A 14,554-nucleotide genomic window follows, 5' to 3' on the forward strand; every position below is an offset into this window, starting at 1 on the left:
TGGGCTGGGGCCGGTCGGACAACAGAGCCCAGCCCAAGGACAGAAGCGGCTGCATGTAACATTTGAGGTGAACGGTCAGATACTGCTTGAGGCACCAGGAGAAAATCTTCGAGCCGGTGGGAACAGCCCCCAGGCATGGGGGGTGGATGAGGAACTGCTTAGGACAGCACCGGGCACAGCTGGGCGTATTGACCGCGGTGGCGGTGCACGAAAGGGCTCAGCTGACGCTGCCTTGGAGCCGACGGGTACGCGGCACCGCCTGCCCCGGGGCTGGGGGAAAGAGAGGGGCAGGCAGCAGGGCTGGGACTGACGGCTGCAAAGGCTCATACAGCCCAGCGGCCGGGATGGGCGATGGGGTGGGGGGCCCAGCGCTGGAAGCCCCCGCGCTCCCAGGGCACCTGCGACCCTTCCGCTGGCTGCCCGGCCCTCGGAGGCTCTGGCCGGCCGAGCCCCGCGCAGCACCGGGCAGTGCCGGTGCCGGTGTCCCAGGGGCCGCGGGAAGGGGGCGGGGGTGTCTGTGGCGAGAGGCGGCGGCGGCGGCTGGAGCAAGGCCGGCGGAGGCGCCCGCGGCGGACGGTGGGACCGGACGTTACCGGCGGCGGTGCCCCGCGGCCCGGCCCCCGCGGCCGGGGCGTAGCGGGCGGTCGGGGCGTGGGCGTGCCCATGCAGATGAGGCGCCGCGCGGGCTGCTGGGGGCCCGTCCCCGGTCGGGGCCGGCGGCGGCCACGGGCGTCTGCGGCGTCGTGCGGGCGCGTGGCGTCGGGCATGCGCGGGGCGCGTGTCGTGTCGCGTTCCGCGCGCGTGTTCGTCGGTGGCCGCGTTGTGGGTGCGCGTGCGTTGTTGTGCGGCGTTGTGTTGCGGGGTGTGTGTTCATACTTACCTGGCAGGGGAGACACCATGATCAGGCAGGTGGTTTTCCCAGGGCGAGGCTCATCCCCTGCACTCCGGGTGTGCTGACCCCTGCGATTTCCCCAAATGCGGGAAACTCGACTGCATAATTTGTGGTAGTGGGGGACTGCGTTCGCGCTCTCCCCTGGCTCAGTGGTTGAACAACAGATGAAACAGCCCGCGCAGCGACTCCAGCGCTGTTGCAAGCACGCTTTGGTGCGATCGTTACCTGCGCACAGCCCCGGCGCTGCCAGCAGAGGGGAAACTTGGCACGCGCCAAGCGACAGTGGCCCGGCCTCAGTCGCGCGATCGTCATTTTAAATCGCCGTTCGTGCGCGCCTGGGCTCCGTTTAACTGCACAGCGCTCGTCTTCCTACCCCCTCGCGTGCTCTCGGGGGGGGCGCCCTCTGTGAGGAGGCGGCATTGCTCGGGGGAGGGTCTCGAGTTGCCCGAGGACAGTTCACGCGGCTGAAGCCACTTTCCGTGCGCGCTCGTCCGCTTCCCAGCGAGCTGACCTGGTGATGGGCAGCGGGGCGACGGCGTCGGCACCTCCCCCGGGGCCGTGGGTGGCCGTTTGCAGGGGCTGACGGCTGAACATCCTGCGGGGTTTAAAGCCCTTCTCGTCCGCCATTGCAGCCCTTCGCACGTTTCGTCAAAGGAAAATCCTGCACCGGCTCCCGCGGCGCCTCAGGGCCCCGCGGACGGATAATGCAGAGCCGGGTGGAGCGAACCCGACCCGGTGCGCGCGAGGCGACTCCCGGAGGGGGAGGTGGCGCTGCCTGGGCGGGATCTGGCCCGCGCGAAACGTCCCCAGCGAGACCGGACCAGCGCCTGAACACGGAGCACACGAAAAGCAGTACAGCGCTGCCGGGGAAACTACTGTGAAAGCCCAGTATCTGTTGTTAACCGTGCGAGCCAGGGGAGAGCGCGAACGCAGTCCCCCACTACCACAAATTATGCAGTCGAGTTTCCCGCATTTGGGGAAATCGCAGGGGTCAGCACACCCGGAGTGCAGGGGATGAGCCTCGCCCTGGGAAAACCACCTGCCTGATCATGGTGTCTCCCCTGCCAGGTAAGTATGAACACACACCCCGCAACACAACGCCGCACAACAACGCACGCGCACCCACAACGCGGCCACCGACGAACACGCGCGCGGAACGCGACACGACACGCGCCCCGCGCATGCCCGACGCCACGCGCCCGCACGACGCCGCGGACGCCCGTGGTCGCCGCCGGCCCCGACCGGGGACGGGCCCCCAGCAGCCCGCGCGGCGCCTCATCTGCATGGGCACGCCCATGCCCCGCCCCGGCCGCTACGCCCCGGCCGCGGGAAGACGCTCCTGCCGGGGGCCGGGGCCGGGCCGCGGGGCACCGCCGCCGGTAACGTCCCGTCCCACCGCCTGCCGCGGGCGCCTCTGCCGGCCCGGCTCCAGCCGCCGCCGCCTCTCGCAACAGACACCCCCGCCCCCTTCACGGCGACCCGACCAGCCCCGGCAGCGGTGGCACCTGCATGGATACGCCCCCCGCCGCGCCCCGACCCAGCGGTCCCCCCACCGTGCCGGTTTCCGAGGGCCGGCGGGGGCCCCTTCCCGCGGGCCAGCGCCCCAAATCCGTCCGAGGGGTCCCACACCGCCCTGCGCACTGCCTGTCCTGGGAAGCAGTCGGACCGCCACACGCAGAGGCTGCTATGGAGTTTATTCACCCCCAGCCGCCGCATTACAAGCCCAGCCCCGGGGCACGCAGTCCCCCAAGACACAGAGTCCCTCGGCCTGGCCCGGCCCCTGGCTTCAGCAGCACCGTTGATCCTCCTGTCTGCTTCAGGGGGTCTTGGCTTTCCATCGCTGGGTTCGCCACAGCAGGAGGGACAGGGACAGGGTGGCAGCTCCCAGAATTCCACAGAAGAGCAGTGTGGGGAACGTGCCCTGCGAGGAAGCAGCAATCAGCAGCGCTGCCCCGTGGCACTTGGAGTGGTGGGCCCTGTCCCACAGGTACTCACCTCACGCAGGCACTTGTAGCCATGGAAGGGTCTGTCACAGAGGCACTGGATGAGACCAGGGCCATCTGGGGCACAGGCAGCATTGTCAGGGCATGGCCAGTCTGGTGGAACAGAGCAACGTGGGTCACAGGACCTGCCACAACCTGCCAGTCCCACAGCGCCCAGTGCTGGGGACAGGGCACCTCCTTCCCACACCATACCGAGCTCCCTGGAGCTGTTGCAGGGGTTCCTCTGGCCCTGACAAAGCCGGCTGCTGCCATGTGTCTTCACCTCCTCCCAGGCGCTGCTCCCACCTGGGCAATCCAGCGCCAGTGGCACCGCGCTGCAGAGCAGAGCTCAGTACCCAGCACCACGACAGCCCCTGCACCCCCCCACTCCAGTACTCACAGGCGTTCCAGGTGGGTGAAGCCCAGGAAGGAGCCATTCGGGAGGGTCGTCAGGGGGTTCTCTGTCAGGTCCCTGCAAACACAGGCCGGGCACATGGACCTCAGCAAGACTGCTCTCTATCCCTTCATCCCCCAGCTGGTATTGGTACCAGGGGTTGCCCCAACCCCAGCTGGGAACCTTGCTCTTGACCTTGTTGAACCTCAGGAGTTTCACAGGGGCCCACTTCTTGAGCTTGTCCAGGATCCTGGAGATGCCAGGGCCAGCCTCCCCACCCCCAGTAAAATCAACTCAACTGCACCACCCAGCTTGGTGCCATCTGCAGAGCTGCTGAGGATGCGCTCCAGTCCACCATGTGATTGATAAAGACGTTGAACAGCACTGCCCCAGCACAGAGCCCTGAGGGACACCACTTGTTACTGATGGCGAGGGGCTGGAGCATCTCCCTGGTGAGGAAAGGCCGCGGGAGCTGGGGCTGTTCAGCCTGGGCAGGAGAAGGCTGAGAGGGGACCTGAGCGATGCACACGGGTACCTTAAGGGCCAGTGTCAGGGGGCCGGGGCCGGGCTCTTGTCAGCGGTGCCCAGCGACAGGACAAGGGGCAACGGGCACAAACTGCAGCACAGGGAGCTCCGTGGGGAGAGCAGGAAAAACTTCTTTCCCTTGAGGGTGCCGGAGCACGGGGAGAGGCTGCCCAGAGAGGCTGTGCAGTCTCCTTCTCTGGGGACGTTCAGAGCCCACCTGGCTGCAGCCCTGCGTGGCTGCTCTAGTAAAGCCTGCTTGAGCAGGGGGTGGGCTGGCTTCCAACCCTGACCACTCTGTGATGCTGTAATTATGTGATTCTGTGACCTCTATTTGGACATCAAGCCATTCATTGGCTGCAACTGTTTGGACGCCCCTTGTGTAGTCCCTCCATCAAGCCCACATGTCTCCAATTCAGCAACAAGGATGTCATGATGTTATGTGAGACAGTGTCAAAAGCCTTACAGAAGCCAAAACAGATGGCATCAGTGGCTCTTCCCTTATCCACCAGCACGGTCACTCCATTGTAGAAGGCCACCAGGAGAGTCAAGCATGACTTGCCCTTGGTGACACCATACTGGCTGCCCCACATCACCTCCCTGCCATGCATATGCCCTGACAGAGCATCCAGAAGGACCCGCCCCATGCTCTGACTGGGCAGAGAAGCAAGGCTGCCTGGTCGATGGTTTCCAGGGTTTCCTCTCTCAAAATGGGGGTGATATTTCCCTTATTCCAGTCACTGTGGACTCCCTCTGACTGCCACCACCTTCCACACAGGATGCTGTCCCCTGGGTAGTAGGATGCTGGGGGCCTGGGGACAGCCAGGGTGAGGATGGGGACCAGCAAGGCAGGGCTGTGCTGGCCCTGGGGGCCCATTGCGGAGCAGGAGGGTGTCCCATCAGACCCAGCCTAGGCCCCTCGCCCAGGCCAGCCCCTCACAGGGAGCAGGAAGGGGGACAAGGGGGCACATAGACTCACAGGACAATGGCGGCTGCAGCCTCAGCCAGCCCCGGGGGAAGGCTGCGCAGGGAGCAGTCACTCAGGTCCAGCCTGGGAAGGGGCAGCAGTTACAGCAGGGCTGGCAGTGTGCCTGGCATCCCCCCCCCCCCATCCCACATGTCCCCTGCACCCCCCACCCCTGCATTCTCCTGGCCCCATGTCCCCCAACACCCACCCTAACACCCCCTGACACCAGGCACCCTCCCACAACCCCAGCACATCCATTATGTGCCACCCGACACCCTCTGTGCCCCAAGCACCCACGCATGCACCCACCCCTGCATCCCCGTCCCCCCATACCCGAGCAGGCGCTCCGGGCGAGCACCCTGTTCCCAGCAGCAGCGTCCCTCGCTCTTGATGCCAGCCCGGGACGTGCAGTACTGGGCCACTATGGAGCTGTTCTGCACCGGTCCTGGGCAGTAGCCGCACACCTGGGGCAGGGGCGTTTGGAGGGGCCCCCCCGACACCCCGCACTCCTGGAGCCCCCCGATCCGATCCCCTCTGACCATCCCCCGCCCTGGCTGGGCCCTCGGCGACCTTCGGAACCCCCCGACCTGGGCACTTCCCACCCCGGGCACTCCCTGGTCCCGGGCACCTCCCGATCCGGGCACCCCCCAGGTTCCCGGCACCCCTCGACCCCGAGCAGCCCCCTCCCGGTCCCCGGCACCCCCCGAGCCGGGCACCCTCAGGTCCCGGGAACCCCCCGGTCCCCACCGCTCACCGCCGGGCCACCGGCGGCCCTGGGCAGGAAGAGGAGGAGGAGGAGGAAGGCGCCCATGGCCCCGGCCGAGCCCGGCCCTCACCCCCCACCGTCCCCGGGACGCTTCCGGGCCCGCCCCCGCGGACACGGCCGGTGCGAGGGCGCCCCCTGGCGGGCACGGCGGGCAGCACCATGCGGCGCTGTCCCGGCAGACCGAGGCACAGCGGCGCTTCCCGCCCGTTCACGGGGCAGCGGCGGGGTGCCGTGCCGTGCCGTGCCACCACCCGGTGCCAGGCTCCCCGGGCACCGCTAACCGGAGGGTCCGGGAGGACCGCGGCGAAAGGGGGACCCCGACGGCCGGGAAGCCGCCGGTGCCCCGGGCACGGCAGGGGCTGGCCGCGGGCCCACGGACAGGACGCGACCGGGCCCCTTCAGCGGGGGGGCCGCGGGCTGTACCGGGCCCGCTCAGGGTCAGGCGCCCTCTGGGCGGCGGGCGGGGTGGCCGCGGCAGGGAGAGCCGGGGCGCGGTGACCTGCCCGAGGCAGCGAAGCGGGGCCGGCGCTGGGGCGGCCCCGCGTCACCCCCCGCTGCCCCCCGTGACGCCGGGCCGGGCGGAAGTGGCGGTGAGGGCAGCGTTGCCCGCTCCGCGTCATCAGGAGGCGACGGTGGCTGTTAGAGCGGCACGTGGGCCCAGCTCCTCCGTGCCGGTCGCCGCCGCCGGTGAGTGTCGCACCGGGGCCGCCGCGGCCCTCAAGGTCACCGCCCGCCCCCGGTTCGGGAGCGCCCCTACGGGGCTTGGGCCACACGCTGGGGCCGGGGCTTGTCCTGCAGTTGCCTCGACCGGCACCGGGGCTGCGGGGAGCCGGGCTTGGGGTCGGGTGGGGTCACGTGGAACAGCGGGGCGAGGGGTGTCGGAGTCTTGGGCTGGGGGCACCGGGGGCCCTGAAGGACGGGGGGACGGGCTTCGGGCTGGGGGTACCGGGCACTGGGCAGCAGGGAGGAGCAGGTGACCTGGGGTCACCGAGGACAGCGGGGCTGGGCAGTGGCACCTCGAGCGGGGTCACCGGGGACATGGGAGAGCAGGGAAGTGTAAGGCGGTGACAAGGAGGAACAGGAGTGTCTGGCCTCAGGCAGGGTGACTGGGGACGCCAGGGGATGGGGGGACGCGAGGCTCGAGGCAGCAGGGCCTCAGGGACACCGGGGGGCCTCTGGGGTACAGGGGAGCCTTGGGCTGGGGACGCCTGGGGCTGCCGGGCCTTGGGCTGCGCTGCTGGTGGGACAGCTGTCGGGGCTCGGCAGCGCCTGCCCTGTGTTTAGTCTCCACAGTGGAATGTGGTGGAGTGACCTTGGACCCTGGCTGGGAGCAGCACCACGCGGGTGGTGTCCTGGACAGGGACTGTGGTGTGCGAGGCCGGGAGGCGATGCCCTCTCACCTGATTCCTGCCCGGCTGGCCCTGGCACTGCTGTGGGGCCCCATGCTGGCACAGCCACCCCACTTCCCTGGCCCCTGCAGCAGGCAGGCCTGGGCAAGCCGTGCTGGGTGCAGGGGTGCCAGCCAGGCTCAGCCTAATCCCCCCAAGTATGCCGTGAGCAGGCATTCCTCCAGGGATCATGGCAGGCACAGCTCTACCCGCCCCCCCCCCCCCCCCCTCCCCCCCCCTTCCTACCTGCCTTTGCTGCCACTGGCAGACTGGCTTCATCCTCTGTGTGCTCTGTGCTGCCCTGCAGCAGCCCCAACCCTGCCCCGCCAGCACAGCAGCCTGGGGTCTCTCCGCGTCCTGGACCCCTTGCCCCGCCAGCACAGCAGCCTGGGGTCCCTCCGCATTTTGCACCCCTTGCCCTGCCAGCACAGCAGCCTGGGGTCCCTCCGCATTTTGCACCCCTTGCCCTGCCAGCACAGCAGCCTGGGGTCCCTCCGCATTTTGCACCCCTTGCCCTGCCAGCACGGCAGCCTGGGGTCCCTCTGTGTCCTGCACCCCCTGCCCCACCAGCACGCACCAATCCCCTGGCACTTGCTGGCTCCCAGCTCCTCATAGCCCCATGCCTGCTGACGGAGGCAGAGGGGGGTCTGTGGGGGCACAGGTTTGACGGAGCCCCTGGGAATGTTCCTGTGAGCAGGCCGGGGTGTGCCAGGGCCAGCAGCAGCTCAGGGGTCTGCTCAGCCTTGCTGCTGCCCAGAGCCTCCAAGGCTGTCCATCCCCACTTCTCTGTCCATTCCCAGCTGTGTGGGACCCGTGTTGTGGGGGTCGCCCTGCCCAACCTCTGCTCAGCTGGGTGAGGGTGCCACGGCTCTTCCTGTGCCTCCTCACCAGTGCACACTGGGCTCTGCTGCCTGTTCACTTGCCCTCACTAGCCCCATCCGTGGGTCCCGTGGGGCTAGGAGCTGCCGGTAGGGCCAATCCTGCAGGGTGGGCTGCTGTGGGGGCGGCTGCTCTGGCACTGGCTGGGCTGTGCCAGCCCCAGGGCAGCAGGCTGGCGCCAGGGCTGGTCCGGTTGTGCTGGGCTTGGCTGAGCTCTTGCACCGGGGGCAGCTCTGCCGGGCTTGGCGGGGCTGTGTGGTGCTGGCGTGGTTGAGTCGTGTTATGTTTGGCTGGGGCAAGACCGGTGCTGCCGGGCTTGGCGGCACTGTCCTGCACCGGGGGCGGTTGTGTTGGGTTTGGCCATACTGGGCCGGTTCTGCCGGGCTTGGCAGAGCTGCGTGGGGCTGGCAGGGCCGGTGCTGCCGGGGTCCTGGGTGGGACTATTTTGCAATTGTGATCTCGGTGTTCTTTGGAAGAGGCTCCCGTTTCTCTTGGCGAGGGCCTGGGGGTGGGCCGTGCGGTGCTGAGCCCAGCCCAGAGGGCGGAGAACGAGATGTTTCTCATGCAGCCTGGCCCCTGCCTCACGCTGCCTTCTTGAGGCTGAGGAGCGAGCGAAGGTCTCTGCAGTGTCCCAAAGGTCCCTGCAGTGTCCCAGCACTGACACCCATCCCTCCTCCTGCAGCTCTGACTGCCAGGGAGATGCTGGCCAGGACCTGCTGCCAGGGTGGCTGCCAGGGCTTGGTGTGCCCATGAGGCTGGTGGGGCACAGCTGGGGCGGGTGGCCGGGTAGTGGTGGCTCCGGCAGGACAGCGACAACTGAAGACACTCGCCATGGAGTTCACGGTGATCGACTACAGCATCTTTGTGCTGCTGCTGGTGCTGTCATCAGCCATCGGGCTCTTCTACGCACTGAGCGGGGACAGGCAGCGCACGGTACAGGAATTCCTTCTGGCCAACCGCAACATGAGCTTCCTGCCTGTTGCCCTCTCCCTGCTGGCCACCTTCCAGTCAGCTGTGGCCATCCTGGGAGTGCCGGCCGAAATCTTCCGCTCCGGTACCGAGTACTGGTTCCTCGGCTGCTCCTACCTCCTGGGGCTGCTCATCCCAGCCCACATCTTCATCCCCGTCTTCTACCGCCTGCGCATCACCAGCACCTACGAGGTGAGCAGGCTCATCCCCACAGGGAGACGGGGGGGGACATGCACCGAGTCCTGCACCCAGAAGCATGTGCAGGCAAGTGCCTGTCCTTGGGGGACAAGCTGACGGTGCCCAGTGGGGGGTTCAGCTTCCCTCGCTGCCTTGTGCTGCTGTCCTGCCACCCAGCCTGCTGTGCCCCACAGACAGGGCTCCCACCCGGCTTGTCCAGCGCCTGCCCTGTCCCCCTGCCTCAGGCACTTCACCTACCTCCACAGCAGCAGGAGCCGAGGTGCTGGGGCAGGGCTGCGTGCCCCCCTCTGCTTCCCCACTGTCATGAAGGGGACATGGGGGATGCAGGGGATGTCCCCCCTCCTTAGGACCCCGTGTCCAGGTGGGACAGTTCCCTGACCCGTCTCCCCCACAGTACCTGGAGCTGCGCTTCAACAAGACTGTGCGGGTCTTTGGCACCATCACCTTCATCTTCCAGATGGTGAGTGGGGGGTGGGGGTGGGGAGAGCGTGCAGGGCACTGCAGGCCATGCATGGCTGCAGCACTGCTCTCCCTACAGGTCATCTACATGGGGGTGGTGCTTTACGCACCCGCACTGGCCCTTAATGCAGGTAAGGGGGGACAGGAGCAGGGGGGTGATGCTGGAAGCTCCATCCTGCATGGGGAGGTGGCAGCCTCATTAACAGCCTCTGCCGTTTCCAGTGACAGGCTTTGACCTTTGGAGTGCAGTGCTCACCATGGGGCTGGTCTGCACACTGTACACCACGCTGGTGAGTCGCTGCCCACCATGCCACAGTGGGGCCAGCTGCTGCCTGGCTCCGGTCGCTCCGTGCCACCGCCCGGCTGCGGTGACAGGTGCTGTGCCTCTGCAGGGTGGGCTGAAGGCTGTCATCTGGACAGACGTCTTCCAGACGCTGGTGATGTTCGCGGGGCAGCTGGCTGTCATCATTGTGGGTGCCCAGCGGGTGGGTGGTATGGCCCGTGTCTGGCACCTGGCAGATAAGGAGGGCAAGATCTCCGGCATCAAGTGAGTGGCGCAGCTCTGCCGTGCCATGTGCTGAGATGCCTCCACCCACCTGGGGCTGGGCACCCCACACCATGCCATGGGGACACAGGGAAGCTGGGTAGGGTCTGGGGTGGGAAAGACAGACCTAGGCATGGTGGCGGGGGCCATTCCTGCTGCCCCCTTTCCTGTGCTGTGGGGTGCTGGTGAGGACTCGGCACCGTGACTGCCCACCTGCTGGTGCCTCTTCGCAGCCTGGACCCCGACCCCTTTGAGCGGCACACCTTCTGGACCCTGGCAGTGGGGGGTGTCTTCATGATGCTGTCGCTGTACGGGGTGAACCAGGCACAGGTGCAGCGGTACCTCAGCGCCCGCAGCGAGCAGGAGGCCAAGCTGTGAGTGGGGCTGGTGGTCCCACGGCTGGGATGGGCTCCTCCCTGGCGACTTCCCCCACCTCTGACACTTGCCTGGTGCCCACAGCTCCTGCTACGCCGTCTTCCCCTGCCAGCAGATCGTTCTCTGCCTCAGCTGCCTGACTGGCCTTGTCATGTTTGTCTATAACCAGGAGCACCCACTGGCACCCAACCAGCGCCACAGTTCTCCTGACCAGGTGGGCAGATGGGTTCCCCACACTTTGGAGCCTTCAGGGCCAGACCTCAGTCTCCCCTGGTCCCCCTGGCTCTGTGGGTGCTGATGCCCCTGCCCTAGCTGGTGTTGTACTTCGTGATGGACGTGCTGCAGGACCTGCCAGGGCTGCCTGGGCTCTTCGTTGCCTGCCTCTTCAGCGGGTCCCTCAGGTAAGCAGGCAGCCCCGAGGCTGGTGTGGCTAGAGGGGTCCCAGCTGAGTCCCCTCCTGCTCCCTCTCCTCTCCAGCACCATCTCTTCTGCCTTCAACTCACTGGCCACTGTGACAATGGAGGACCTGGTCCGGCCTCACTGCCCCGGGCTGTCGGAGTCACGGGCCACGCTGCTCTCCAAGCTGCTGGGTGAGCAGGGGGTGGCTCAGGGGGGATACTGCTTGCAACTGGGGGTTCCCATCACTGCTATGACACCCCTCCGTGCTCCTTTCTCCAGCTCTTGGGTATGGATTGCTGTGCCTGGGGATGGCCTACGTGTCCTCCATGCTGGGCCCTGTGCTGCAGGTAGAAGTGGGGGTGCGGGGCCCCCCAGCTCTGGCATCCAGCTGGTGGGTGCCCCAGGCCATCGCTGCGGTCTGTTCCCCCACAGGCGGCCATCAGCATCTTCGGCATGGTGGGGGGCCCACTCCTGGGACTCTTCTGCCTGGGCATGTTCTTCCCCTGTGCCAACCCCACAGTGAGTGTCCTCCTGCCTGGACAGGGGCACAGACCCCAAAGGGTGGGCAGTGCCAGGGGGTCTGGGGTGTCCCAAGCCCAGCGGGAGGTCAGTGCCCTCCGTCTCCCCTGGCACAGGGTGCTATCACAGGGCTGCTGGCAGGGCTGGCCATGGCCTTCTGGGTGGGCATTGGTGGCCTGCTGCACAACATGAGGGCGGCTGAGGCGCCCCCCCCCACCCAATGGCACAGCGCTCCCCGCTGTAGGCAACCTCACCACCATTCTCACCACCACCCTGCTGGCCCCCACGCCGACCCCCCAGAGGTGAGTGGGATGGAGGGCTCAGTGCTGAGGTGCTGCAGCATGGGGGGTGCAGGGGTGCTGCTCTGTGCTCCCCCCCCCATCTCTTTCCCCGCCTCATGCCCCTCTTCCCCAGCCCCACGGGGCTGCAGAAGTTTTACAGCCTGTCATACATGTGGTACAGCGCCCACAACTCCACCACCGTCATCCTGGTGGGGCTCCTGGTCAGCCTGCTCACTGGTGAGTGCGGGGGGGTTGGGGGGCCAGCGGTATCGCGCCCCCCCTCACCCTCTGCTCTCCCCCCCAGGCCCCACGCCGCCAGCTGCTGTGGACCCCCGCACCATCTACCCGGTGCTGCCCCGCCTGCTCTGCTGCCTGCCCCAGAAGTACAGGCAGAGGCTGTGCTGTGGGGTGACCTTCCCTGCCCAGGTAAGGGGCCCAGACCCCAGCACCCTGGGGAAAGGAGGTGGTGTGTGGTCGGTGCCCCCCCCCCCCGCCGTGCTTCTGCTGTCCCCCGCTCTGTCCTTGCAGGGTGCCGACCACGCAGACGCCACGGTGAAGAGCAATGGGGTGGGCAACGGCCTGGCCCCGCCCGGGCTGCAGGAGGAAGAGGAGGGACAGGGCTACATTCGTGCGGCTGGGGCCCCCACCTACGCCCTGCAGGAAACCTCCTTCTGAGCCTACCCCCACCCCCGGCAGGGGGGTCCTGGCTGCCCCCTGCCCCCTATCCCAGCCTACCCCCGGCCGGGAGGCATGGACCCCCTGTGGGGTGCCTGCATAGGGCTGGGGAGCACCAAATAAGTAGGAGGGGCTGGGTCCCTGCCCGGGGGGGGGCTGTCTGGGCTGCACCCCCTGCCAGCAGCGCCTCTGCCTGCGCTGGGCTCTGCCCCCCCCCGCCGGGGGGCTCTGGGACCATGGGGTGGGGTGGTGTCAAGAGTGGTGACCTATTCCCCTGCCTCGGGCCGGTATGCTGCCCGGTGCCCCCAGCCTGGCCACGTGCCTTAACGCACCGGTCCTGGGTTGGGGGCCACCCAGACCCCTGGGGGTGCCAAGCACTGCCTCCTCCTCCTTCCAGACCCCCATCACCCATCTTTGTGTTCACTGTGCCCCCAATAAATTGTTCTGGAGTGCAAGTGTCAGGGGAGCCCCAGCCCCAGCCCCCTCCCTGCCATCCCCCTGGAAGCCTGTATGGACAGGGGACCCCTGTCTCCCAAAGCAGTGGGGGGGCCCCGCTGCCCCCCAGGAGCAGGAGCCTCGCCAGCCAGGGGAGATTTATGGCAGCAGCCTTGGCCCTGGCCCCTTTCCCCTGACACGGGGCCAGCGGCAGGGGTCCCAGCCAGGGGGAACCAGGTGAGCATGGCTTGGGGGGGGGTGGGGTGTTTTGTCAGCTGCTCCATGGCTGGGGAGTGCAGGGCCCCCATCCCCCAATTCTCTGGGCCCAGCTAAGCTGGGGTGAGGGTCTCATGGGGGGCCCAGCCTGCAGCCCTGGCACAGCCTAGACAAGAGGCAGGTGGTGGGTGCTCGCTGCAAGTTTATTGCTGTGGGTAGCCACCAGCCCCCATGGGCAGTGTGAAGCATGTCCATGTCCTGTCCCGCCCTATCATCCCAAGGCCAGGCAGGCGCCATAATGCCTGTCCCTGCACAGCGGGAGCTCCCACCAGAGCCCACCCCAAGTGTCCCTGAGGTCCTGGCCCAAGTCCTGCTCTGCTGCAGGCAGGGTGAGGGCAGGGAGCTCTGGCATCCTGCTGCTCACAGAGCTCCTGGACCTCTCTACAGGATGGGGGTGTGGATCCCATCAGTACTGGCCCCCTCCCCCATCCTTACTACTGCCCCCGATCCCCACCCTGGGGCACAGCCTCCCCATACTGTGGGGAGAGAGCAGAGGGAGGGGCTCCCGTGGCTGTGGGCACTGGGGGGGTCGGGGGGGGCTCTCCCCCCTTGCCAGCCTGCTGTCCCCCAGGCTGGTGTGCTCCTGGCTGCTGGTGGCTGTGGCTGCTCCGGGCGGGTCAGGACCAGCCCCCCCCCAAGGGCCGGCATAGAGGCGGGAGCGCATCGGCCACTTCTGCAAGAGAGGGAGAGGGGTCGGTGCTGGGAGCAGGGTCCTTTGTCCTGCTGCTTCTCATGCCCCATGCCTAGGGAGGAGGGGGACCCCAGGGACCAGCTCCTGGTGTGCACAGAGTACACTGGGGACTGGGTGCTGGTGTGCATGGGGCACTCTGGGGATACCTTGGGACTGGTGCTGGTGTGCACGGGGAACACGGGGGACCAGTGCCGGTGTGTATGGGGCACGCGGGAGATGCTGGGGTGGAGGGGCTGCAAGCCAAGGGACTAGCTGCTGGTGTGCACTGGGGACCCCAGGGACTGGCTGCGTTGTGGACTGGGGGACCTGGGGGGCTGGCTTCTAGTGTGCACAGGGGATTAATGGGGGACCCCAGGGACTGCATGCTGTCATGCAAGGGGGACCCCGGGGTGCAGTGCAGGGGAGCTGAACCCCGGGACAGAGGTCTCACCTTCAGGGGGTGCAGGAGTGGGTGTCCGTGGAGTGGGCGGGAGGGCACAGGTGGGGGGGGGCCACAGCCCAGCACATGGCTGAGATGGGCAATGTAGCTGGTGGCCAGGACGAGGACATCCAGCTTGGAGAGCTTGGTGCCAGGGGGCACGGTGGGCAGGGCTGCCTGCAGTGACAGGAATGCCCGGCGCAGCGCCCGCACACGGCTTCGCTCCCGGGCCGCGTTCTGGGGGCACAGTGGCCCCGGGGGCCCCTGTGGAGAGAGGGGGGCTGAGCCAGCCCTGAGCCTGTGGCACCCCACAGCTGAGGCTGGGATGGTCACTGTCACTCCCAGCAGGGACGAGGACAGCACCTGTCCTCCACAATACCTGGGTGAACCCAGGACCCATGGGGTGTCTGTGCCCCCAGGGACACATCCATCCTGCCCACCCACGTGCCATGGGGCAGCCCCTGTCCCCCTGCCCACAGCCAAACAGGCTCAGTACTGCCCGTGACCTGCACCCAAGCCGAGTGC

General features: G+C 67.7%; 2 protein-coding genes and 2 non-coding genes across 6 annotated transcripts; 2 read left to right on the top strand and 2 right to left on the bottom strand.

Annotated features, from left to right (window-relative positions):
* The first annotated feature begins 872 nt into the window (after window positions 1-872).
* Window positions 873-1,036, top strand: LOC121090825. The gene has a single exon (XR_005828747.1). It is a non-coding gene; the product is annotated as a U1 spliceosomal RNA (small nuclear RNA).
* Window positions 1,037-1,804: 768 nt separating this feature from the next.
* Window positions 1,805-1,968, bottom strand: LOC121090809. The gene has a single exon (XR_005828732.1). It is a non-coding gene; the product is annotated as a U1 spliceosomal RNA (small nuclear RNA).
* A 601-nt stretch (window positions 1,969-2,569) lies between these two features.
* ATRAID (all-trans retinoic acid induced differentiation factor) lies at window positions 2,570-5,699 on the bottom strand. Of its 3 annotated transcripts, XM_040598745.1 has the most exons (7): window positions 5,512-5,638; window positions 5,091-5,221; window positions 4,770-4,841; window positions 3,275-3,346; window positions 3,088-3,209; window positions 2,888-2,988; window positions 2,570-2,813 (listed from the first exon to the last, which is right to left on the bottom strand). In XM_040598745.1, exons 1-7 carry the CDS (start codon window positions 5,566-5,568, stop codon window positions 2,709-2,711), a joined length of 660 nt encoding a protein of 219 aa, XP_040454679.1. In that variant the 5' UTR covers window positions 5,569-5,638; the 3' UTR covers window positions 2,570-2,708. The 3 variants fall into 3 exon arrangements, with proteins under 3 accessions (XP_040454679.1, XP_040454680.1, XP_040454681.1); XM_040598746.1 differs by lacking the exon at window positions 5,091-5,221 and having other exon boundaries at window positions 5,512-5,699; XM_040598747.1 differs by lacking the exon at window positions 4,770-4,841.
* Window positions 5,700-7,412: 1,713 nt separating this feature from the next.
* Window positions 7,413-12,330, top strand: SLC5A6 (solute carrier family 5 member 6). Its single transcript, XM_040598744.1, is given in 16 exon segments — window positions 7,413-8,951; window positions 9,352-9,417; window positions 9,496-9,547; window positions 9,639-9,706; window positions 9,809-9,963; window positions 10,194-10,334; window positions 10,420-10,549; window positions 10,648-10,736; window positions 10,813-10,925; window positions 11,014-11,081; window positions 11,167-11,253; window positions 11,370-11,444; window positions 11,446-11,555; window positions 11,668-11,771; window positions 11,839-11,960; window positions 12,063-12,330. Coding segments are annotated over 16 exon segments (1,857 nt in total). The 5' UTR covers window positions 7,413-8,621; the 3' UTR covers window positions 12,210-12,330.
* The last annotated feature ends 2,224 nt before the right edge of the window (window positions 12,331-14,554 follow it).

The sequence above is a fragment of the Falco naumanni genome, chromosome 6 (assembly GCF_017639655.2).
Source record: "Falco naumanni isolate bFalNau1 chromosome 6, bFalNau1.pat, whole genome shotgun sequence".
Taxonomy (NCBI): Eukaryota; Metazoa; Chordata; class Aves; order Falconiformes; family Falconidae; genus Falco; species Falco naumanni.